The sequence below is a fragment of the Microtus oregoni genome, unplaced genomic scaffold (assembly GCF_018167655.1).
Source record: "Microtus oregoni isolate MIOR12 unplaced genomic scaffold, Mior012 000001F_ref0000356, whole genome shotgun sequence".
NCBI classification, from domain to species: Eukaryota; Metazoa; Chordata; class Mammalia; order Rodentia; family Cricetidae; genus Microtus; species Microtus oregoni.
Window position 1 is genome coordinate 69,071,076 of NW_024543060.1, and position 27,482 is coordinate 69,098,557.

General features: G+C 36.4%; 1 protein-coding gene across 3 annotated transcripts in view; it reads left to right on the forward strand.

The window, feature by feature from the left end:
• Trhde (thyrotropin releasing hormone degrading enzyme) overlaps window positions 1-27,482 on the forward strand; it is a 354,397-nt gene that overhangs the window by 181,759 nt on the left and 145,156 nt on the right. For all 3 annotated transcript variants that reach the window (XR_005975732.1, XM_041665934.1, XM_041665935.1), the window contains exons 4-6: window positions 775-929; window positions 3,564-3,677; window positions 23,893-24,030. Coding sequence is in view for 2 of the 3 variants with exons in the window: in XM_041665934.1 (XP_041521868.1) it covers window positions 775-929; window positions 3,564-3,677; window positions 23,893-24,030 (407 nt within the window). In the remaining variant the exon portion in view is untranslated. The remainder of the gene's footprint in view (window positions 1-774; window positions 930-3,563; window positions 3,678-23,892; window positions 24,031-27,482) is intronic.

Genomic DNA, 27,482 nt, shown 5'->3' on the forward strand with positions numbered 1-27,482 from the left:
CTTGATAATAGCTGCGCCACCTTTTAAAATAAGCACACATTCTTAGACTCATCTAATCATGGGTTTTTCGAGCTGGAAGGCATTTTAAAGAAAAAGCCAATAACCTTACTTTATAGGTGAGGGAATTGTGGTTCTGAGAAACTAAGTGATTTAGTGATGTCACATCTGTATTTGATGGTGGCAAGCCCAGACCGAAGCCCATGGGTCCACTCTATTCTCCCTCTGCCACTGCCTCCGCTGTCATAGTTTTCTCTATAAGCTAAGATTAAATGTATTATTTTATTTTTAACAGGACGAAAAGAATGTACTAGAATTTAAGAAATTAGAAAAAAATGACAGCACATTTACAAACTAATATGAAATGTTTTCTCCGAGATAGATTTGAGATAAAAGTGATAATATACTCAGCCCCACAGTGAGCTGAGTAAATTTTCATTAGAAGGCACAAAGCCTTTGACTCTGGCTTCCTGGTGCATTTGGCTTCCTTGACTTTCTGAAACTTATTAGGATGGGCCCATCAATAATGTTGCGGATACTTCCAGCCACCTGGAGTGCTGAGCCCGAAAATGAACCGTGATGAATGAATATGATGAGCACCGATAGTGACAGCCTATATTTCTACTGTCATGTAGACATGGCTGAGTGTTTAATTAAAAAAAAAGTAATAAAGAGCAAGTGTTCCTTCTTATTAGGACTTTTGAACTTGTTAGCTTAAGAAATTTAGAACCTGGTGTCACTGCTGAAACCTTTGCAACTGTTTTATTCTATTTCTAGATCTTTTAGCTGTGCCTAAACATCCGTACGCTGCTATGGAGAACTGGGGACTAAGTATTTTTGTGGAACAAAGGATACTGCTGGACCCCAGTGTTTCATCTATTTCATATTTGCTGGATGTCACCATGGTCATTGTTCACGAAATATGTCACCAGGTACGAGAAAAGGACCAGGTGTAAGTATAATGGGAAACCGTCTGGCATGTGGGGTGGCTTCGCCCATCCAGATGAGGAGCTTGGTTTGTGTCCCCCGAGCTGTGTTTTATACAAACCACTGTGCAGTTCCTCGGCATGGCATGCCATTTTTTTCTCAGACAATAAGGTAAGCACACACACATTAACTGATGGTATCAGGTAAACAACTGTCACCGTGCTCAGCCAAGATGTGTGATGGAGTGGCCGCCCTTTCCCGAGCCCCTGGGTAGCTGCTGATCAGCCATGCCTCTATTTCTTTGATTATTCGTGTGTACATATGGTAAGTGCAGTGAGAAACTGATTTATTTCCTTGTGGAGAGATGCCGCTGAGTTTTGTGTATCTGTCAAAATCTGCTTTTGCCAAAATCGGATTGTTATTCTTTCCCTGTCATGCAGACACATAGGAAGTCTCACTAACTCAGCAATAGACGCTTTGTTCTCAAAAGAGTGATTTTTTTAATTGTAAATTGGACAACTTCATCGTAAAACTAAGATAAAATTAATTTTTTTTGATTTTATAAACTTTCTTAATAGTGGAAGCTTGTTGATTGATACTGTACAACACCTGTTAATTAGGGTTTTTTGTGAAAAAAAAAGTCACGGAAAACCGACGTTGTTACCAGATAGCAAAGCAGACCCTATTGGCTAGGATACCATTCATGCTTCAAAAACTGGAAATCTCAGTGTGGTGCTGTATGACTTTATATACTACAAACTCCAAACCCCTTTAAAATGTAAAAAACTGAAAAAGAGAGAAAATGCTGATAGTGAAGAAAGACGAGCAGTTAAATGCTTATGAATGAACTTTTTGATGAGGTGTATGCTGGGTGCCTGTTTGCCTGGCTATTTTCTGCCAGTTGCAGTGAGTGACTGAGAGAGTGATACCCTTGTGCCTACCAAGACTGACATGTTTCTGTCCTCAGGTTACAGAGGAGCCACCGTGGGTGTGCCTGGGGTCCTTCAGTGCCTTGACTTACAGTCCTGAGGCAATTTAATTTTTTTTTTCTTTTGCGGGAAGGGGATATTCCTGTAAGATGAAAGAGATCTGTGTGTCTGTTGAGACGGGGCACAGCGATAGTACTATCATTGGTCAGGGCTCTGCCTGTCCCACGTTTCCTGTTGTGCATCAGTTTCCTGTAGTAGCTCAGTGGTAGTTGGCTCCTTACCAACAGAGAAGGGAGACAGGCTAAAGGAAACACCTGCCATGATTTCATTCTGATTTTCACATTTGATTTCTCTATTATCCTCCTCACCTGCTTGCTGACACAATTCTGAAGACAGGTTGTCAATTGGAAAGAGTATTTTGGATATAGTAAAAGATGCCAAATAAAGGCTGCACAGACAGTACCCTGTTTGGAACTATATATTTTTTTTATATTTCAATAAGAGATTCCTTAAAGGAAATGATACTTTATTATTAACATTGGAACATGTGGTTAGGTCCCTGAGCTATGCCTATGATGACGCTAGAAGTTGTGCATGACCTGGTATGTCTTTAATTGTCGAGAATGTTTCAGCCTTCCTTTTACTTGTTCTGCCAGAACCCAGCTTTCCCTATCTTCAGCTTCTAAAAGAACATATTTTTCACAGAGACTCTTTAACTGTTGTCTGCCTGGAATCCTCTTGCCCAAGAATGTTCCATGGCTGGCTCCTTACCGTAAAAGTTTCAGCCCAAGTTTCATCTGCTCATAGAAGGATTCTGTTTGTGTCATCACAAGCTGTCCCATCTCCATTCCTCTGTTACTTTGTGAAGATTCAAATTTATGCTGCTTGTTATTATTTTTTAATTATGTACCAAACATAATTGTCACCTGTGTGGGAATAGACACTATCAAGGTTCTCTTCACTGAGTTTTCAATCTTTTTTGAATGTTTGTGACTTGTGATATATTTTTGTTAACAAATTTAGAAAAAGTAAAGGTTTCAGAGTAGTGTATTGTTATTTTCTAATGTTATTTAGTCAAAATATCAGTTAAAACTTTTTCATGAGTCATATCAGATTTTATTGGCTCAATTGCTCAATCTCAGGAGAATCTAATATGGAGGAGCTTCAGAGCCTTTGGTGGGATTCATTAGTCAATGTGGGCTGTGATTTCCTTCTGCTTCAGAGGGAGATGCTTCATGACCACAGTGACTGCTCACTACCACTCTAGTGGCACTTCTGGGCCACCGTTCAGAGTCCTCTGCAAACTTCAGCAGACCCTGCTTCTCATTTCCATTCATTCATTGCAGTCTGTTCTGTAGTGTCAAATAACTAAATATTTTCTTCTATACAATGGGTCTTCCAATCTCTGAAGACAGTTGTTACCAGCTTTGATTCATGGCTCCTTTCTTTGTCAACTTAAATATTCCTATTGGGATCCATGATTCTGATTTTTGTTCTTCACTGAGCATATTCGTAAAATACTAGTAGTTGTATTAATCACGACAGTCTTGCCACAACACATTTTAAGATCACAACATCAATTTCAGAGTGATTTCCAGTTATGATCACCACAGATTAGCCCATCTGATATCAGGTAAAATCCTTCTGAGACGGATGCTATTTTTTGTTTGTTTTTTTGTTTTTGTATGCTCATTCACTCTGTTCTTGCAGTGGTTCGGTGACCTCGTGACTCCGGTGTGGTGGGAAGATGTCTGGTTGAAGGAAGGCTTTGCCCACTACTTTGAATTTGTGGGCACGGATTACCTTTATCCTGGATGGAACATGGTAAGTGTCCCTCTTCTCTAATAATATGGTATTCCTAGGGGAAGGTTGAGCTGTGTACAGCGAGCTTATGCCCCCATGAGAGATATTTGAAAACACCAACCACTGCTTGAACGTGCCCTGCCAGTGAAGGACAACTAGCCAGAATTCAAATTTTACAATTCCAGAACTTACCATTTATCTTTTTCTCAAGAATTTAAATATAACCAGACTTGTTATATATTGCCTTCAATATGTCACAATTTGTCTAAATGGAAACATTTTAGACTGAAGAGTTTTATAATATGAATTACCATATTAGTAATATTAAAGGAAATATCCTTTGAAATAGAGAGGTTTACTATAATTAATAAGTGATAGTTTAGGTATATGATGTATTTCAAAACAGAAAAATGAGAATACAATATTGCTTTCCTGAGATGAAGCATACTGAATAAATATTGTATTATGATGTGCTGTTTCTACCAATAGGAATATTTGAGGATTGGGTGACTTTATAACATGTCAGTAACCTTGCTTATGGCATTGTGCACATTAGGGGCATGCACTAGTCTTGTCCTGAACTATGAGCCCTGAGCAGGCACTATCGGCCACAGCTGTGATGTCTCTCAAAAGTGCACTATGTTCTTTCTAGGTCTTTTTAAACAAATTTTTCATTTTGTATAAACTTCCATTTACCTATACTTGATTATATTAGTATTGGATAGAATCAACAACTTACACTGTTTTAGAGCTCAAAATTAAGATAAAATTGAAATTTATTTTAATCGATTTTAATACTATGAGTAAAAAATTCAGTATACCAACATTTATATTTCAGAGGCACAATTTTTGCTTATAATCTATCTGTGTGTCTGTATGTCTGTTTAGCTGCCTATTTATCTATCTAAAATCACCGATTGCCTTTCCGATATCTTTACACATTCAATGTGAACAATGCTGTGATTTGGAGTTTATTTAACAGGTAGCTCAGAGGGAGCAAGACCTTATGTTTGATCTCCACAACTAAAAAATAAAGAGTAAATAAAGAAAAAATATTCTTACAGAAATTTGAATTAAAGCTACTCCTACTCTACTATATTATTGGAAGTATTCATTAGCACATGTGAAGTTTTAATACTTAAGTATTTAAGATTATCAAAACATCTCAAAAAGAATCTTTTGGTTTTTAGAGGACTTTGAGCCAGCTTTAACATTTTCATTATTCTGTGGATTATTGCCGATTTCTAATTTCATTACATCTCAATATTAAACTATGTTCTTATTACAAAAGACATGTCACCCGCATAGGTAAGGCTTTTTTTTTAAAAAAAAAAGCTCGTTCAACTGCATGTAATAAAATCCTCTCTATTCATCATTATGAAATGTACATCTTAGATTAAAAAGTAATCAGCAGAATAGTACGTGGGGTGAAAATGGATAGGCTTTGATGATTTTAAGCGTGGCTGGACAGCCTTGGTTTCAGTGCCCTTACATTTTGTCTTGAAATGTTTCGTGTATTTTATTAGCTAAGTTATAAGACTAGGTCTTATGGAGAAGATATTAAGGAGAAGAGGTGTTCAAATTGAACTTAATGTATAAGTGGCATATCTTTGTACTTTTATAGAATATGTATTGGAAGCATAAAAACCTTGAGGTGTTAAGATATAAGACTTTATTTATTATGAGTCAAAACATAATAATTACTTGAAAATTGATAATGACATAATTATAGTGACTTAGAAAGTTTACCTTATTAAATTAAGAAATGAAAGAAAGCCCCATTAACATTAATTTGCCAAGTAATTGTGAGTAGAAGCAAACGGTCTTCATTTTCAGTTTTAAAATGTGCAAATCCTTTCTGATCTTTGGTAGCCTTTTGTTTTGTGGGAATTGTATTTTTAAATTAATGAAGTACTTCAGTATACTGAATTCACAAACCGCACCATGAGAAACTCTGTGTATAGATTGCCCCTTCATGAAACATTAATGTCTTCCTCAAAAATAAAATTTCAAGAATAAGTTAGTCACATAAATAAGAAAGGATGTCAAGAGGCTGTTTGGCTGTGCCAGTGCTATTTTTCATAATGACATCGGCAGAAGAATGAGAGAAATACTCGAGGAAACAAGAGTGATGGCCGCATCAGCAGCAGCTCACTGCTGTGGTGTGTGCAGAAGCTCCTCTGTGAGTATCTTGGGCTGCACTGGAGCTGAGCTGAAAATAGAAAAACCAGAAGCCAGACTCATGCCAGGAGTAAAGACATTCAGAAAGTTGACCTCGTTTGTGGCTAATCCCAACAAAAAGTGCTTTTTTTGGGGGAAAAAATCATTTTTAGATACCAGCACCCAAACACTGATATAGAGTTGTGATTTGATGGGAATATTACTATAACAATATACCTTGCATGAAACAACACTGAAGAAGCCCAGAATTATATGGTATATATGGTTCAGGAGCTCTTGTTCTGATTTGGGCTGATATCCCTGCTTAGCTAACAGTTGCTCAGAGGAACTATAGGTTATGATTCTGTGAGTGGTCATTAAATCTTAAGAGTGGTTTGTATCTCCAGTGAGACTCCATTGGAGAAAACTAATGTTTCCTTTGGGAATGGCTGTGTGTCTTTTTGGCCCTGTTCAGTGACAGGACATTTGCATTGAAAGCCTAGCAGAGAGCAGGACTGTCTGTTGTGGGTCTGGGGTCTTGATCTTGAAAATAGAACTCATTTGTGTATCACCATTACCCTCCCCTCCCCTATCTGTAAATGTGTTTCCCAACTAAAATCAGAAGCCTTTAAAAAAAAATAGAACAATATCTCCTTAGGCCCCTCTATTGTAAGACCTGGGAACCATGCGTCCCTATTCTGAGAGAGTCGGTTTTACTTTTCCCCCTCAGCATTTGTGCTAGCAAGGTTTGCCATTTGTGGCTAATGGGCTTGTTGCCAAGAGGAGTTGAGAGAGGCTGTGGGGATAGCACCTCATGCACTAGAATCTTGCAGGTGTCATATCAGAATCAGCATTAGTGCAAGAGCAATCCTAAAGTGCACCGACGCACCTGCTGTCCCACAGACTAGATTCTAAACAAGGCTCAAATGAGGATGCTCCAGGAACAATGCCAGTGTTAAGAGCAAATCTGCCACTTGAAGTCTAAGCCACAGTGGATACAGCGAAATTAAGAATTTCTACTGAGTACCGATTAAAATAGCAACTGTGCTCATCACTTTAACCCTTTGAAATAGTGCTCATTGTGACTACTATAATAAGAAGATGTGCTCATATGCCCATTTTAGGTCTACCTCTTTCTTTTTATAGGAACATCGTCTGTTAGTAGACCTCCTTGACATTTCTTACAAGTGTCAAGAAGACCGCTCATCTGTGAATGCTTGCAGTACGCTAACAGCTTTAGCTTTACGGCCTTAACTCATTTTTCAGCTTGAAACTGTAACTCGAGACTAGTTGATAGTTTTTACTTTTGTTTTCAGTTATTTCAGTTGTTTATAGTTTTAAAAATTAAAATTAGAACTTTGACTTTGTTTGGGAGATTGAGGTTTTAGAGGAAATTCAGGGTTACAGCTTTCACTCATTAACACAGTTGTAGAAAGAAGAGCATAAAGAAGCTCAGTTTGTCAGTAAGGCCATATGCACACACACACACACACACGTGCGCGCGCGCGCGCACACACACACACACACACACTCACTCACACACAAGCCTGTGTGTTAGAGTGTATTTGGAAAGTCTTTCAAGAGCCGCCTCATGTTTTCTTACGTGGATGATAAAATTTAAGACAAAGCTATAAATGAAGAATTTCATGCATGTTCTTAATGGATGATTTTTGTAAAAAGCGAACGCATTTTTTTTCCCTCAGAAAGAAATTGTTTCGGGTTTTTATAATTTAAGCCTCGAGATCAAAGATGAATGAGCATTACCTAGGGAATAACGCGTGTCTTCTGAAGAAGTTGTTCAGATTTGCATGGTGCCGAGGGCTTTGAACATTTCCTTAGGAATTTTAAAACCAATAAAACTTGTACAGGGTTAGACACGGTGTAGGACGAAACCACCAACTTTGTCTGACCTCTGGTATAAAGAAGTTTGTTCCTCCTTATGCCTGGCAGCATTGCAGAGTTACTTTATTCTTTAAAGGAAGATTCAGCTGTAAGCAGACTATTCCAGCTTACTTAGAGAAACACCAATGAAAGCATAATGCAAAAACGTATGATGAAATATCCTTTCACGTTTTGGTATTCTGAAATGCACGCTATTGACCATAGCAGTATAGCAGTGTATACCGCTATTTTCGCTGTCACTTTCCTTGCTTCTGGCAAAAATTTGTTAACTTTCAATAGCATTAAAATGACATAAGATATGTTGGTATTCATAATTTTCTAGTTAAAAAGCATTTTCTTGTCACAGCTTTTAGCCTGAACACAGGTAAAGCTGAGGCCTCAGTGGACAGCTAAAGAAGAAACACAACATAGCTCATTTTGGAACAAGGAGAGACTGGACCGACTCCTTACAAGTTTGAGGCTTCTCCCATCTTTCGTCAAGGTTACTCTAAATAGGGTCCAGCTGTTGCTAGACAAGGATTTCAGAAACAACAAAGGAGCACGTGCAAGTATTCAAATTTTTTAAAAAAGATGCATAGAAGAGTATTTTGTGAAAGAAAAATATTGAGTAATTGATATCAGTCAATATACTGTCCACCTTGCAATTCTCATGGCTGAAATATATGATTATAACAAGTACTGTATGTACCAAAAATATTTAGTGGTCTATGAACTAGAGTAAGACATTGTGCTAGCCTGAGAGTGTCCATCTTCTCCTTTATATAGTGACGACACTATCACTCTTCTGTCTGGTGGGCAGAGTGCTCTACTAAGTAGGAATAGCAAACAAAATTTGGTAGGACACTATTCTGAGTACCTTTCCTGGTTCTACCATTCATAAATTTAAGTAGTCCCCTTGGAAAAATTGTATGTCCTTACCTTTTTATCTCTTCTGAAGACTAATGATAGAAAATTCTACCAATTAGATGCCTATTTTGGTCAGTTTGTGTCATAATTGTAGAGAACCTGAAGATACTACAGCGTGTATCTCTTCCCTTTGCTTCAAGAACACCTGTGTCCAATTAATTCATTTGATCATTTTATTTTCTTCTCTGCACATTTTATTTATAGTTCAATGGCTTCTTCAGGACTGCTAATGTAAACTAGCCAATTTCACATGAAATGGTTGGTTATATTGATACCAGTTCTTCCCTTCCTATCCAGTCAAGCATTTCATTAATTCTGTTTATTTAGCTTAAGATTTAATAAGTTTTATTTAGCAACCTAAATGGAGCCATCTAACGTGGAAATTCTATGGAGTAAACCTCATGTGAATGTTAGTTTAGAACTGCCATGTAACAGTATTTTGCATACATATTCACTGTGTTCATCCTCTGTATGACAGTTTCAGTATGCATAATTTCCCCTCTGTCTGACTGACCACATACATGTTAGCAGTGCTTTTGTTTGTAGAGTAGCTCTCACTACAGAGTCATAATATTTTTCAGACTACTCAAATTCATATATATCTTCTGAAAATAAAAATATGCTGCATATGCCGCTAAGATTTAACCAAATCACAGAGGACATTTAATTATTCATAATCGTTTTTATGTTTAGTGTCTGATGTGTCCTCTTCAATGGTTGACTGCTTCATGGTGATGTTGAATTGCTGTCTGCTCTGATAGATTCTACTTTTGCATCTTGAGTTTCTCTAAAGTTGTCGACTTTGCCTAGAAGAATGGCAAATGTTTTAAAATAAATTTCTCTTCAAAAGCAAACAATTGCTTTTGTTTTCTTTTTGTTGTGTGGTAGTTTTGAAGGTGATAGACGTTGATTTAAATATTATATATTCTTTCCATTTATTTATTTAAAAATTATATATTCTTGTAATTTTCAGATTAAATCCAAATTAGATGCACAATAATCCCATGCATACTCTCTCCTCATTCAGTTTTCAGGGCTTGGTATGCGATGTACTTCAGATAATGATTAATTGAAAATCTAAACCTCTTTCTATGTCAAGTTTATTGCCTTCCCTTCAAAACAATAAGCGATTTTCATGTAAACTTTTGATTTCTTTTGTGAGCTGACAGGCCGAATTAGTTATCATGACTGAAAATAATTGGACTTCACATAAGATAATACATTTTGTTTTCTTGCCAATTATTAAGCTTACCTTGTGTTTACGAAAAGATGAAAGATGTCCAAGAATTAGCCTAGAATGCCTTGATAGCCTTTCACTACACTAAAGCTTTATTGGATGATATTTTTGCTCATTTCTTTGTTAGGGTGAGGGAGTGTTCAAGTGAGGATTAAGTAATGATGTCCTCTTGGCGTTATAAAACTCTTCCAATAGCTAAGCCAGATTATTATTATTGTTTACCACAGTAATGTTATACTTATAGTTTTTAGGAATGAGATTGAATGATTTTTCTACCCATTCCCATTTCTTTGCTACTTGTATTTTGTGTGATCATATCTCTCCGTTTTCAAATCACCCATAAAATCCATGCTTAAGTGTGTAAAGATAGTATGAAGAATCAAGGAATTATGATTTATGCTGTCATTCATTTTACCTGTTTTTCTCTTCATACTAGACACTTAAGTAGAATGACATTATTTTTAGCATCCAGAACTGGCTTTTTGATGTGATCTGTTGTCAATCACATATCAATATATTAGCAAAAGTAGGAGATTACTTCATATGCATGTGAATATATACATTCCATTCCTGATTGACTTTGGGACACAAATAGTTCAGTATTTTTGCTCATTTAAAATGTATTTCAAATCTAGGTTCCCATTTTGAAAAAGGAAACTTTGCCAACTACAAAATGGGTTTATTGCAAATTGCTTGCAGTAGTATCAGACTCAGTAATTTATCTGATTTGACTAAGTATATCGGCTTCCAGAACCTTGTTTTCTGAAATTGTTTGATACCCCTTATTAAGCTTTTAAATTTAGTAAACTTTTTATCTTTAAGGAAAAAGAATTTTTCCTATTGTCAGAATAGTGTAGTATTTCTGAGGTTAAGTTACTCAATGGAATGACCATGTATATCCCTAAATACTGGACCCAAAGACAAAAGACTTCCATTTAAAATACATTACTATAATCAGTAAGAAATTTATTACAGACTTAGGATGATTTGGATCATTATTTATTTCACAAATTAAAAGAACAAAACAAATTAGTCACTTGGTAATCATGCTATTAATGTCTGGGAGTTGATTAGTTCTTCTTTAAAGTTACTCCAGACTAGAAACTTTCCATTAGAATTCAAACAGAAATGTAAAGGAAAATAGGTACCATATATATATGGTATAAATACACCTATGTTACCTATATTACATTTTGTCAATAAAATATTAAAGCATCTCAATGCACCTGCTATTTATATCTAAAAATATTGGTGAATCTTCATAACAAATCTGCGTAACAGCTATTCTTTTTTTTTAATTTGATTGACAAATTTCATTTTATTGACGTGTCTTTTCAGCTGGTCAAAAATTAAGCATAAAGGAAAATATTTTTTATGGCCAAAGTACACACAGGACTGTTAAAACATGATAGAAAAATTACCTTTCAGAGATGTGTAATTTATGTGGAGCGTTCCAAAGGATGTGACACTCTAGAAGACAAGGAATGAGTTGATGCCAACTCGCGAAGGACAGGAAGTAAATCTCCCTTACTAGACGGTATGCTTTTGGGTAGAGATCCTATTTTGTTGTCATTTTCAGCATTTAACTCTAAGTGACACATACATGAGGTGTTCAATAATAAAAGCATGCCCCAAACTTAACAGGCAACTCTAAACTAAAAGTCCACAGAGAATTAATGAAATACTGTAACAGCTTCTCTAATTGTATTGTGAGCTAGTTTATTGAGCTATGAGATGATGCTGAAATTAGAAATAGATTAATTTTGAATGAGTACACTGCCTTCCTGTCTGACAGAATACAGGGAAAGATGTCAGCATTCATGTTTAGAGAGGGTTAGATTATATCATCAGGCATATGGAGACTATTTACAATGAATCAGACAGACTGTTAGGATAAAAAATATTAGACAATATGTTCATACTTTGTTACCATGATTGACACTGGAAACATCCTTAGAAATTATCTGTAAGAGTTTGGATTACAATAATTAATCAAAATATGAGTGATGGTAACATATGTTGGGTGAATTAGAAAAAGGTTTTTATATAATATGTATTTTTTAACTTTTCAAATACAGTAACGTTATTAAATTTTTAAACTTTAGTTTTGGGATTATAATATCATTACTTTTCCCCCTTCTGTTTTCTCATTCTAAGCCCTCCATCATAGTCCTTCAAGATTATTGCCTCTTCAACACCAACAATACATGCTTGACTCTGGCACATTATCAAAATCAGCTGCCTATATAAGATGTTCAGAGTTGGGTCCTCCTCAGATAAAGCTTATTGTTTGATGGCACTGAGAAAACACTTCTCAGAGGTGGACTCAAAAATGGTGGCCTCTTCCTCCTCCTCCTCCTCCTCCTCCTCTTTGTCCTCCTCTTTTTCCTCCTCAACCTTTTTATTATTATTGTTATTATTAAGTTTTTACATCTTGACCACAGTTTCCCCTCCCTTCTCTCTTCTAATCCCTCTCCCACCTCCCCTTTGTGTCCCCACCACCTTCCACCTCTATATCTCTATTCAAGAAAGTGCAGGCCTTCCATGGATATCAACCAAACATGGCATATTAAGCTGTGGTAAGACTAGGGGCTTTCCTCATTAAAGCTGGACAAAGTGACACAGTATGAGAAAAAGGGTCCCAAAAGCAGACAAAAGACTCTGTCCCCACTGTTAGCAATCCACAAGGAAACCAAATATACAACTGTAACATATATGCAGAGGGCTCCTTGGTTGTCCTTTTAGTTTCTGCCAGACCTCTGAGCCCCGGTTAGTTGATTCTGTGGGATTTCTATTTCTTTTATTAATTCTTTAAATTTTATATACCAACCCCAGTTCCCCCTTCCTCCCTTTCTCCTGCTCCCCTCCTACCACCATTCCACTCCCCATCCATCCCTCAGAGGGTGTAAGTCCTCCCTTGGGGAGTCAACAAAGTCATGCATACCAACTTAAGGCAAGGCCAAGCTCCTCTCCCCTGCTTAAAGAATGAAAGAATGAGCAAGTTTTCCCACCATAGTGAATGGACTCCTAAAGGCCAGTTCATACACCCGGGATAAATTCTGGTCCATAGTCAGAGCCACTCCCAACAGAACAAGCCACATGACTCTAACCCATATTAATAGGATCTATTTTGGTCCCATGTAGGTTCCCCAGCTGTCAGCCCAGTCAGTGAGCTTCCACTAGCTCAGGTTAGCTGTCTCTATGGTTTTCTCCATCATATTCTTGACCTCCTTGGTCATATGATTCCCCCTCTCTCTAATTGAACTGCAGGAGCTCATCCCAGTGCTTGGCTGTGGATCACTGCATCTGCTTCCATCAGTTACTGAATGTAGATTCTATAATGACAATTAGGGTAGTCACTAATCTGATCAAAGAAAAAGACCAGCTCAGGGACCCTCTCCACTATTGCCAGGAGTCTTAGCTGGGGTCATCCTTGGAGAGTCCTGAGAGTTTTCCTAGTACCACCTTTCTCTCTACTCCACACTGGCTCCCTCTATCAAGATATCTCTTTCATTACTCTCCCTCTCCATCCCTACCCAACCCGGTCATCTTGATCCCTCAAATTCCCATCCCCACCCCCTGCTTTCTATCCCCCTTGCCAGTTTATCCAGAAAATCTCAACTATTTCCCATTCCTGGGGTCATTCCATGTGGGTTCTTCTTAGTGTCCTTCTTTTTACCTAGATTCTCTGGGGTTGGGGAATACAGCCTGGTTATCCTTTGCTTTAAGTCTAATATCCACTTATGAGTGACTACATACCGAATTTGTCTTCCTGGGTCTGGGATACCTCACTTAGGATGTTTTTTTCTAGTTCCATCCTTTTGCCTGTAAATTTCAAATTTCAAGATGTTGGTTTTATATTTTTTGTTTGTTTTGTTCATTTATTTCTTCTGAATATTATTCCATTGTGTAAATGTACCACATTGTCTTTATCCATTCTTTGGTTAAGGGGCATCTAGGTTGTTGCCAGTTTCTGGCTATTAAAAATAATGCTGCTACGAACATAGTTGAGCAAATGTCCTTGCGATGTGGTTACTTACGTATATTATCATATCATCTGCAAAAGTAAAAGTTTGAATTCTTTCTTTCCAATTTACATCCTCTTGATCCCCTTTAATTGTCTTATTGCTCTAGTTAGAACTTCGAATACTATATTGAATAAATATGGAGAGAGTGGATATTTTTTTCTTTTTTTTTTTTTTTTTTTTTTTTTTTTTTGGTTTTTCGAGACAGGGTTTCTCTGTGGTTTTGGAGCCTGTCCTGGAACTAGCTCTTGTAGACCAGGCTGGTCTCGAACTCACAGAGATCCGCCTGCCTCTGCCTCCCGAGTGCTGGGATTAAAGGCGTGCGCCACCACCGCCCGGCCTGGATATTTTTTTCTTGTCCTTTATTGTAGTAGAATGACTTTGAGTGTCTCTCTATTTAATGCGATGTTGGCTGTATGCTTGCTATATATTGCCTTTATTATGTTTAGGTATATTCCTTGTATTCCTGTTCTCTCCCGAACCTTTATTATGAAGGAGTGTTAGATTTTGTTAAAGGCTTCCTCAGCATCTAATTAGATGATCATGTCCTTGATCCCTCTGACTCCTTCAACAGCCCCCCCCCACACTTCAACAGGATTCTGAGAGCTTTGAAAAATGCTTAGCTGTGGATCTCTGCATCTGTTTTAGTCATGGACGGTTCCTTGAGAGCAGTTAAGGTTTGAATCTTCTTGCATGGCTGGGACTAAAACACATGAAGAGAGGCCAAGGGGAGGCAATTGTTGAAGGTTTAGCCTCAGTTGCAGTGGGGAAATGAGGATATCAGAGTAACAACTATCATGAGAAGATCCCCAAGGACAGAAGCAGGCATTTGATGGAGCTGACTGGGCTTAGAGATAAAATGTGTGTGTTGTGGACAGCAAAGTAGGAGAAATGGAGCTGACTAGACCATTTGGAGACCAGAAGATACTAAATTTCAGATGCTAGACCATATGTTATTTATATGATTCTATTTTGGTTTGGTTAGTCTGATTGTGATGGTGACATTTCTTCCCTTTTGAAGTAAGAATGTAGGTAATTTATTTATTTTTTTAATTTATTGGAGTGAAACTTGAGTTACTCTGACTTATAGTAGGGCATTGGATTTTTAAAAATAACTTAGACTTTTAAACTTAGACTTATAACTCAATGTTATAGTGTTTGTATTGTGAATTGACTATCAACATGAGATGTAGGGGATGAAAGAGAAACGGAAGGTTGTGGTTTAGGTTTTAATAAAAATATTTGTGTTTCATATTGAAAAAGAAAAAAATCATGGTCTCTAATCCTACTAACTGTTAATCAGTAGTTTTCAACTCACTATGTAGCCTTAAAATCTTGAGCAGTCTGACAGTACTTCCCAAGTGCCTGGATTTCTGAATGTTCTCTGCAATATTGCTATATCTTAGTAGTTCATGGGCACCTCTGCAGATGATTCACGGTTTGGTTATATACAATTCAGCACATTTTGTGTTACATCTTGCCTTTTTCCCTTTGCCATATCAAGCCTTGGATAATATAAAACATGACACATCAGCCTGGATGTTAAAACAAGATATCATGCAGTTGAGGATGCGATCTCTGGAGAGTAACTATTTAACTCACTTCCTCTGAGTTAGTGATGTTTGAGAGTATCATAGCTCATAAAGACATGTGCTAACATTTATCTAGGATTTTGAGAGGTTTATAAAATCTTCAAAGGTACTTTTATGGAAAAATAACTTCACTTTTAGTATATTCATTGGTTAAGATTTCTTAGGGAGTGTGTGGTTTCGCAATGGAGAAAAGGTGGTTGGTTGATAGTCAAAAATACACCGAACATATAATTTCCATTATTTGTTGAAAGGTTTATGGGAAATCACAAAATAATATGACATCAATAGAGAACTACCTGGGTCCTCGTAAGCATTCAGTGCTTTCTGCAGAAGGCTATGTAAACAATTGTGGAACCAAACGTTTCTGCTGAGTGCTTGCATCATTGTAGGCAGTGATGGTGATTAGTTTTTAAATTATTCGTCAATGCCTGCTACCTATGTGTGTGTTTGTGCAATTTTGACTCTGATACAAATGGGCTACGTTAACAAGCTGCCCATGGAAATGATTATTCACATCTTGGGTGTGTATCTTAAACAGCAGCCTTTGAAATGCTAATTTTGAAGCACATTACTGCATGAGAGTGACATTTGTTTCCAGTAGTTCTTTATTTCTATTCTGCCTATCAGATGATTGGGCTGTGGATAAATATTAACTACTCAATACTTAAATGCGATATACTTTTTACAAATAAGTCTAATCTAGGTCTTTCCAATAGAAAGCTTAGAATACACTTAGATCTATGCAAAACAGAATAACAATATGAAAATATAAAGTTATTTCAATGTTATAAGGTCTCAAGTACAAGTAATTTCTAATTTTCACAATGAGTACTTTGTGTTATACATTTGCAAAATATGACAACTACAATGTTAGCCATTTTATGTGCATAAAATGATATTTTCCTCCAGCCTATTTACTTTTATCGTTGGAATTACTGATCTTATTCCTCTGCTTTTAACTTCTTGTTGTGATTTGAGGAGGGCATGAAAACCAAGAGTAAAATGTTTGACTCTGTAATGCTAGGTATGCTAGTAGTCCTCATTAAATCTTAAAAAGTAATGGCTTCAAGTTAATGTTGACTCCTGGGATTTTCTTTAAGCTGTGGAATGTTCGAAGTATAAAAAAATGATTTATCATATTTCTTCTTTTCATGGTAGTTAAAGTTTAGTCATCATGGTTACAGATATTAAAAGTAGTTTTACTTATCCCTTTCATTCTGTTCTCTATTCTTATAGCATTCTATCCCATGAACACTGTATCATGGTAGGATATCAGCCATTTATACTCATTTCTGTTTTCTGTGCTGTGCACTGCATAGCTGGTAGGTGGGAATTGTGTCTGTGTTGTATTTCCCCAGGGCATAGCACAGAATCTTACATATGGCAGACAGTAAATATATGGAATTTCACTGTTCTGCTTTTATCAGATGAACAGAGATTCTCACCGAGTTGAACTCAAAGGTTAGACAACTGTACTTATCTTATGAAGATGAGGACTGTGAACATTAAAAACTGGGAAAAGTAACTCTTTATATAAATACATAAATTAGCATAAAGTGAAATATTTGAACTCACTTGGATATTTTTATTTTATATATGCATCTGTACCCATAGTTTTGTTTATGTCTACAGATAATTCATATATGAGTTTTCAAAATAAGTATTTTATTTGACCATCCTTGCTTGCCAGGGAATGAGGCTAAATTTTATGGAAATGACTGACAATACTATTTTGTGATTAAAAATATAAAGTCCATACTGTGCGGTCTTTCTCCTCAGTTGTGCAATGCTTTTCTGCTTCTCGTTCTCGTTGCTCAAGACTCTCTCTAGTCTAGCAACTCACTACTCTCCAGACTACTTTTCAGAAGGCAGGTCCCACAGAGTCACATAACTGAAGCTTCTAAGAGTCCTTGGAAATTATGATCTTGTGTGTCTCTCTGTCATCACTTGAGATTTGCTCTGTAACCTGCGCCACAAAAACCTCTCTGTGTAGGACCCTCCAAGAATAAAACCATTCCTTGGCTTTTTTTCTAATTTCCTTTTGCCCCAAATGTCCTTTCCTGTCACTTATTCCTCGAATACTTAAATTATTTGTAAAAATTCAGTTTAAGTTCTTGTTTAGAAGCTTCCCCTGCCTCCCTCAGGCATAACAAGTCACACCTTCTCACGACTGTCTTTCTGTGTCCTGAGTCCACTTCCATATTCGCATAGAACCGGTTGTGTTTTAATATCTGCTTTCATCTTTGCCTCTCTTTCTACTACTGTGAAGTCTTTGAATACAGAATCCATTGCTCTTTCTGTCCTTAGAACCAAGCATGCCATCTGGGATCTGGAGGTGCTTAACGAATCTATGTCGAGCTAATTCACTTATTTCATCTTCGCAGCTGCACATGTGAACGCTAAGGGCTCAAAAGTTTGTGTGGGCTCCCAAGGTTGTATGGCCAGCGAAAGGCAGATGTTCACTTTCACTGTGGGACTCGTGTCAACTTTGCACACTCATCGGCCAGCCTTTTCTCCTAAGTATATCAAAAGATTCAATCATGTTCAGATCTAACTTCTAGGGATAATTGAGACTTTGTGACTGATTGGACGCCACTCATGTCTGCCTTGAGATTTTTTTTTTTGTTCTTTTTTGTGCCTATGAATATTTCACCACTACTTGATTTATGTCAGCCTTGTCCCTCACTTTCCTTGTCTTTGGTTTGATTCTCTGATCTCAGAAATTTCTCTATGTTTTTTTCCCCTTTATCTGTTTTCTTCTGGTGACAGATTCAAAGCATGTGACTAATATTTCACCATATTAGTCTTCCTTAGACTTCCTGTAGAAAGTTGCTGATAGCTTTAACTTTGCTTCTTGTTTGACAGTTCACATCCAGCAACTGTGTTTGGAGCATCCATCTTCACATCTAGCCCCGTAGACTTGACATGTCCAGTCAGAAGCCACTTTGGAACACTGAGGACTATAATTTCCTAGATATTTAATGATGTCTTAAGAATTCTTAACTTTCTTCACATACACACAGCCAAAAACCAATCTACGAGCTGCTGATGTGATTAAAATTGATTTTAGAAGTGAATTTTGGGCTCTGTTCATGTTCTTTAGCAACTACTATGTTTTGTCAGAAGATAATTTCCCCCCTTCTCTTAGACCCAGGTCCTTACCTGCAATTGTTTATGAGACTCTCTTGCGTGTTCATAGGGATGTGTAAAACTGATTTTTTAAAGCAAATTCTCCAAACCACATATTTCCAACCTTTCTGTCAATTGTTTTCAACTTTTCTTTTGAAGTCCTGTTGATGCTAAAAGCCATATAGTAATTTCAAAATATGGAAAATACTTAAGATATCTCTCAAATCCACCTCTGCTTCAGCAGCTAACTGTCCTAATCCATTGTTCCTGCTTCTACCCGGAGAATAGTGATTACTTCCTGTATCTAGGCTCTATTAGCCATCTCGTATACCACAGCTACAGCACTATTTTTATTATGTCATGACACCTATTACTGTCCATTTATTAACATCAAACTCCTCAGCCTGATAATTGAGGATTCAAATGCTGTGGATTTTTTTGTTTTGTTTTGTTTTGTTTTTTGTTTTTCGAGACAGGGTTTCTCTGTGGATTTTTTTTAATTGCATGATTACTCTGGCATGGATTTGTCCCCCTTTAGCTGCTTCCCCTTCCATCTCTCAAGCACCTACTTGGATGCTGTTTCTTCTTTTAACTAATTCATCATTTGTCCCCTGAGTTTTCTAGCACCCATTCTGTTATAATTGTTTTGCTGTACATCTGTCTATTGCAGTTCTTTTCTCTTCTTGAGTTCAGGAGTAGGAAGTTCAGGATTTAGTCCTTCATTCATTCCACAAATGCAGTATTATGTCCGGCATTAGAGTGGGAATTCAATAGATATTTATTGAAGAAATCAGTGGGCAAGTGAAATAATGGCTGTGTGGTTTTCATGAACAATTCTGCAGTTACCTAGTTTTTATTTTTCTGAAATGTCTTTATAAATTTCTCAAGTTCATCTCTCTCTCACACACACAATCTAATAGTGGAAAAATGACACTTTTATATTACTGTAACTGTTGCAATAAAGACAGGCAGGATTCAATTCTGACTAATATCTACATTAAAGCTGTGGAATCCGTGGTTAATGTTAATACCAAACTTCTTTTTAAAAGATTTTAAAGTGCCCCATCTCCCTTTATATGCTGCCTTTTAAAAGTGGTAGATTACAAATGATACCAGCCTTAAATATGGGAATAAAATAAAAACGAGGTACTACATATTCACTGAGTATACGATACAGACACCCCAGAACACACACATACACATAAATTCTAAATTAAATAATTATAAGGTTTTATTTTCTTACTCTTTAAAGAAAGTCACCAAAGATAAGTCAACTATTGTATAGCTTTCCTAAAAATCAGATTGGCAGCTTTAATCTATATAATAAAACTATTATTTCATTTCCTATGACCAACTATTTTATTTTATCTCTTATTGAATATTGTAAAAATGGATACTTTTTCTTCAGTTTTTAACATTCATTGCTCCAGATAAAAGATTTGAAAGTAACTAACACAGGCTAAGATGGCTGTTTCTACTATAGGGGCTATTGGTTTTTAATAATATAGGCCTTAGCCAGGTAGTTTCTTACTTTGTAGTGATGTTGGTATTTTAAAAAGGTACAGTTCCCTTTCTCCTGTGAGTTATCTGTAGTCCTGTCAAATTGAATTTGCCTCTGGCTAAATTTTCTTTCATTTTTTCCCTCATCAGTTTCACATATGCTGTCTTCTTTGCTTAATATGTGCTCCCCTACCAGGAACACAGGCTCCAATGTATTTTGGGGCTCAAGTCTTTTTTTCTGTTATTTAATATCATTTTGTTTCAACAGGGTAGAAGATAAATCATTGACCAATGACTTACCCATACAGACATTAAATAATGGTAATTGAAATGACTTTAAGTGACAAAGATTTAGTTTTGCTTTCCTCCGGAAGCATGAAGTAATGTTTATGTATAATTGGTACATACTTCCTTTAGTGTTAATAGTTCTTTGCAATTGAGTTTAGATTTCAGTCTTAATGTATGTTTTAACAGACTTTAACCCTCATAGCTCTAGCAAACAAGGACTATTCATTAAATTTTAATGTTTATCAATGCACATTTATTGTTGTTAAAGATTAAAATTATCATTTAAAATTCATTTTAGATGTCTTTCACAGTCAATCCGTCTTTGAAGAATTTAATTTTACTTTGTCTTCTAAATGACATCACATCTTTGATTAAAACTTTTTGAAAAATCAAAGCATTCATTGGTCAAGTTGCAATAGCAATATACATTTTATAATTTTTACTTAGACTCTAATAACAGATATTGTAACATGTATTTTATTTTATTGATTTTAATGATCTCTATATTTTTCTCTGCTCCCCTCCATGCATCTCCCGTTCCCTTCAACCTTCTCCCATGGTCCCCATGCTCCCAATTCATTCAGGTGAGCTTGTCTTTTTCTACTTCCTGTGTAGATTAGATCCATGTATGTCTCTCTTGGGGTCCTCATTGTTGTCTAGGTTCTCTGGGATTGTGATGTGTAGGCTGGTTTCTTTGATTTATGTTTAAAAACCACTTATGAATGAGTACATATGATAATTGCCTTTTTGGGTCTGGGTTACCTGACTCAAAATGATGTTTTCTAGATCCATCTATTTGCCTGTAAATTTCAAGATGTCATTTTTTTCTGCTGTGTTGTACTCCATTGTATTAATATACCACATTTTCCTTATTCATTCTTCAGTTGAGGGTCATTTAGGGTGTTTCCAGGTTCTGGGTATGACAAACAATGCTGCTATGAACATAGTTGAGCACATGTCCTTGTGGCATGATTGAGCATCCTTTGGATATATACTCAAAAGTGGTCTTGGGGAAGGTTTTTTCCTAATTTTCTGAGAAATTGCCATACTGATATCCAAATGAGCAGTACCAGCTTGCACTCCCACCAGCAATGCAGGAATGTTCCCTTTACCCCACAACCTCTCTAGCATAAGTTGTCATTAGTGTTTCTGATCTTGGCCATTCTTACAAGTGTAAGATTAAATCTTAGAGTTGTTTTGATTTGCATTTTTCCGATGACTAAGGATGTTGAACATTTTCTTCAGTGTCTTTCAGTCATTTTATATTCCTCTGTTAGGTCTTTATTCCACTTTTTTATTGGATTATTTGTTCTTTTGATCACCAATTTCTTGAGTTCTTTGTATATTTTGGAGATTAGATTCTGTCTGATGTTGGATTGGTGAAGATCTTTTCCCATTCTGTAGGCTGTCATTTTGTTTTGTCGACTGTGTTCTTTGCTTTACAGAAGCTTTTCAGTTTCAGGAGGTCATATTTATCAATTGTTTCTCTCAGTGTCTGTGCAACTGGGGTTATATTTAGGAAGTGGTCTCCTGTGCCAGTGCATTCAAGTAAACTTCCCACTTTCTCTTCTATGAGGTTCAGTGTGCCTGGCTTTATGTTGAAGTCTTTGAACAGTAATATGTATTTTAAATATGAATGACTTAAATCTAAATCTTAATCACAAAATATATAGTTTTATTTTGGAACTGCCAAATGAGTTATGAGTTTCTTTGTCTTGGTCATTTCTTTAGGGTGTCATTTTTAATTTTAATGGACTATCTTCTGCTCCAACAATAAAATCAACAGGTTCAATGATGTCTATGTTGTGAAGTGGAAGTTAATTTGAAAGAAAATAGGCAATTGATTTATGTCACATTCATCACTTAGTTCATGGGGGAGTTTGATATATCTACCAGTGGTCTTATGGGGCCAGGATCGGCCTTCTGGGACTGAGAACAATGTTGCTCTAGTCTTTACTGTGTACTGTTTTTTAATGGGTAGTAGGTAATCATTGTGAAAATCTTAAAATACAAGATAACTAAACACACTAGATATATGAACTATAGACAATTTAAACACCATTAGAAAATTACCTTATAAATATAGCTTATTAATTAAAGTACTGATTCAATGGACTAAATCATTGATTAAGTGGAGATGAACATAACCATTTTTTTTTCAAAAATAGATTTTAGTGAACAACATATATATGCCCAGTTAACTTTTCTTCCCAAGGCATATTCCTTCTTTGTTTCCATTTCCTTAATCTGAGGATTGCTGTACTCTCTGCTGGAAAATGCAACTCAATCCAAAATGACAGTGTTTTTCTGATTTCTCAAAATGAACAGACTGTAGGACCGAGTTCAGAATTAAGCAGGACAATTTAAGCATTGGAGTCCTTAATCTCAGTAATGATACTCCTCAGTTCTTAGCAATCTAGGGGGTTATTTCTGCTTGTTATCTTTTGTGACTTTTTTTTCCTTCCCTTCCTCCATCAACTAAGGCAGGTGGCTGAGAGGACTAATAGTTGGCAGCATTTTTGTTGTTGTTAACAGAATCCAAGCTCTTTCTTTAAAACATACTTTTTTTTTTTTTTTGGTTTTTCGAGACAGGGTTTCTCTGTGGTTTTGGAGCCTGTCCTGGAACTAGCTCTTGTAGACCAGGCTGGTCTCGAACTCACAGAGATCCGCCTGCCTCTGCCTCCCGAGTGCTGGGATTAAAGGCGTGCGCCACCACCGCCCGGCAAAACATACTTTCTTAAAAGAAAAAAAAAACGAACAAAAAGTACTGTTCTTTACAGTTCATTTTAAAAGCAACAGGTTTGCTTTCATTAGAGAAATACTCCATGTAATAAATAGAAGCTTCATGATTCTGATTGTTGACAGTAATTCATGATAACAAATTATTAAACTGGGTGATCTCTGCTTTATGGCCTTTATTCTAAATTTGTGTATATATCTATATGCACTATAGCTGGATGAAAGCAATGATTTTAGCATGTGTTGTGTCATTTCCTTTTCTTTTTCCTTTCTCTTTTGGAAAAGTACGTGTGTGGTGGGATGGAGGAGTGAGGATACTGAGGTTAACTTGTTCTAACGAGAACAGGTATAGTGACTTAAATAGATCGGATTCTTCCATTGACATGACATGAAAATGTTATTTGAGACTGGAACTGAGGTCCGCATCCTGTAGAAGCCACAAACAACCCTGCATCTTATCATTGTCATATGTGTCCACTCTTCCGACTTGCTTCATGCACTGATAAAACAGCCAGCTGTTCTTATTACTTAGGGCTTACAGTAGCCTATTGATTTTGTTTCATGTTATGTTTAAATCAACTGTCTTTATTTGATACCATCCTAAGGGGCTGTTTTATTTACTGAGTTTCCTTTGAATCCGAGTCTGTAAGACTGATGAGCACCATCAGTGAAGTGACACCCACGCTGTTCATGTTATCTGGCAGTTTCTGCCATAACCATGAATCCCCTGTAATATTGTCCCATCTACTGTATTACAGGAAAAGCAGAGATTTCTGACAGATGTTCTGCATGAAGTGATGCTTCTTGACGGTTTGGCCAGTTCCCATCCAGTGTCACAGGAAGTGCTCCGGGCAACAGATATCGACAGAGTGTTCGACTGGATAGCGTACAAAAAGGTGGGATTGAAGAGCCCCACATGCCAATGAGCTGCTTCACTATTGGGATAGCTAACCTATTTCGTGTTAGGTGTCTTATAGTTTTCTGTTCTTTCTCGCAAATGAAAATTAATTGTAAGTAGCAAACGGGTTATTAGGTTCACATCATCCCACGAATAGGACTTGGCTTCATAAATGAGTAAAATGGAAATGAATGTTTGTCAAACACTGTGTGGAAATAGTCAAAGTATTAATGAATAAATGTTTGGGAACTTCGTTTGAAATTGCTGTGCAAAAGGTGGAGGCAAATGTCAGTTTTTAGGACGGAGAATGGTGACTTAACCTGTGACAAGTTCCTTATGCTAGTGCCCCTTAAATACTTGACTGACTGATACAAATGGGTCGATGTGGTGACAGAACACATGCATGTTATACATAACTTTTTAAAGGAGTTTTGGGGAACTGGGTATGTTTCCTGGATGATATGGCAAAGTAAACAGACATTAGAAGCTTCTGAATGAGAGAGAAAAACTTTGAATCAGTGACAAGTCGTAACTTTTAGGCACATTTTAGGTTTTTTTTTTTTTACTGTTTCAAGGATTATGATTTATCCTTATAGCTCTATCCCTTCATTTAATTTTTACCTGAAGATGTATGTCTTAGCCTTGACATATAGTCGTCATTTAATATGTAGGTGAAAACTCACCTCATTTTTAGTATATAATAAACTACACTTATTGGAATTTCTATGTAGTTTTTATTCAGTTGTCTCATAATGTCATAAGCTTTAAAAATTACTAAGGTTACCTTGTCTACAAATATATTTATTTTTGATATCTAGAAATGAAAATAATTAATCAGAACTTCTAGGTATGCTGACTATGATAATGTAGATACTTGATTTTGTGCTAAGTATTGTCTCTCTAAATGATTACTAATTAGGAATGTAGGCAGTAGTATTTAAAGATGCTTTGTTAGTAGAAAATGTCATTGCATTTGATCAAGTAGAGATCTTTTGATACTTTTAGGAGTAATATCATTTAGGTTCATCATATATTTATCATGCTTTATTAATTTGTATGTGATGAGTTTTGGCTATGTTTAGTTGCTATGTATTTAATTATTTAATGATAGTAATATTTTTGATATAATTTTTAAAGCACTTTATTAAGACATTCCAGACTGACAGTAATGTATTTAGTTATTTTCCCCATTCTTGACTCTAAACGGCTGTTTGTAAACACTAGTTTTACATTAACATAATGAAAATTATGCCAATATGATTTTGATCAGATGTAATATCAGTGTCCCTTTAGAGGGATCACCCTATCTATATTCTATAGAATTGCAGAGTGTCAAGATGATTAAAGTGGCCTAAGAATAGAAACAGTAGTAAGTCTGAATATATGGCCATTTTCATTATATTCACTTTATATTTTGGCAAAGAAGCATGCTAGTTTACCGAGATGAAAAATCAGCCACCTATGTTGAGGTTCTCTGGGCCACCACGGAGAGAGTTTCTGATGAACGTTTTACCAGCTGAATATATAATTATGTTTCAATCATCAGTAATAATGTAGCCTTTGCTCTAATATTTGGAATGCCATTGCTGTACAATACGCTGTATATATTTAGAAGGTACAGACTGATAGGTGCTAACAAGTAAAGGCAGTGTGAATACCATCGCAATCAAGTGAAGAATACATACATCACTGTAAGAGCTTCTGAAGTCCATTTTAAATCCTGCCTTCTCCATGCTAATCATCTTTCCCGTGAATTAATTTGCATTTTTGATAGACTTATAGAAACACTACACACACACACACACACACACACACATACTTTTCTTTCTTTCATTCATTATACTTATCTCAAGGGACATACACATTATAGGTATGCAAACAATTTGTTTATTTCTGGGCTTGGCTATTGAAAATATTACTGCCCATGACTTCGGCACAACCTCAGGCATCTTTGCTAGCCGCAGAGTCTCCATGCCCATCTTCTTGCCGCTTATGTAACTCAGGGTGGGTCTTTGTAAGTCCTGGAACTTTTCTAGTTTCGAGCCTTTGCTAAGTTGTGTGAGTTTCTCCAACCATACAAATTGCATTCGCCTTCCTCCACCCTGCTAGAGAGAATGTTTCGGTTAAGATGAAATGCCTAGTCAGCAAACTCAGTCTTTTCTTCCCTAAGTTGCCTTTGCACAGAGCTGAGGAACCCTGAACCATACACATTAGGATTGGTTTCTGGACCGCTTTGTCTGTTGCTCTCGTATATGCACTTATTTGGCTCCAGCACTGTTGTTTCTTCCTAACTGAATCATGAAATAAGATCACATCAGCCCTCCAGCTTGCTGTATTTTAATGTTCTTCAGTCCTTCACGGTGTTTTGCATTTTACAGAAAGGAGTTTGCTAATTCCTATAAAATTTACACTGGAGTTGTTAGGATTGTGTTGTATTGGTTAAACCATCTGGGAAGTTGACATTTTAACAATACTGCTTTAACAGACCAAGTGTACTCTGATTCAATTCTGTCAGGACACTCAATTCTGTCAGGTCCCTGTCCTGGTCTCTCAGCTATGGAGTTTATAATGATCTTTCATACCATTTTACAGGTTTATTCGTAGATAATTCACGTTGTGAGCCATTAGACGTGGTATTTTAAATTTGTGATTCGAGTTAACACTGACCTTGGACAATAATCAGCTCCCATTGCATTTCTGTTTCCTTGCCTTATTTATCATGCTATGTAATTGTTCCTTTAACAATATCCTAATTATTTCTACCTCTACTCTTATTCTTCTTGAATTACAATTTCCTTGTACTTCACATAACTTGCAGAGAATTACATATCATAAGAAAAGAAAGTTGTAGAGACATAAGGGGAATAAGTAGTGGATCACACACAGACTTTTATGGAGTTGGGTTTGAAAACCAAAGACCTTCAAAGAAATACTTAGAGACATTGGCTATGGGTAGTCCCAAGGTTAGGATTCAAAGAAACAAAAAGGCTTCCTAAAAATTACAGTTTGGGGACAGAAAAAGTCCGATAACTACCATGTCATAAAGATGTAGACCTAAGGAAATAACAAGTTAGTTTATAATTGGAAAATGAAGACACTTTTCATTGAAAAAATGTAATAAAACATTGCGTGATACTGTGCACAGACAAGAAAGGCTATAAAGATGCACCGAGACAGCATCTTTGCTCCCCAAGCACACAGGGAAATAAGAATCAATGACCCAGTGACCTGGATGATGAAAGTGAGTGAATGCTCATTAAATTTACATATGATACCAAGGTGGAGGGGACTGCCGCAAGCTTCAAGAGAAGAACAAATTGGGCGATGACCTCAGCATTTTAAATAGGATGCTTTAAAAGCAGGAACATTTTTCAGAAACTCATATAAACTGGTTTATTTTAAAGATTAAACATCTATGGCATAGAATAAAAAGAAAGGGATTTGTCCAAC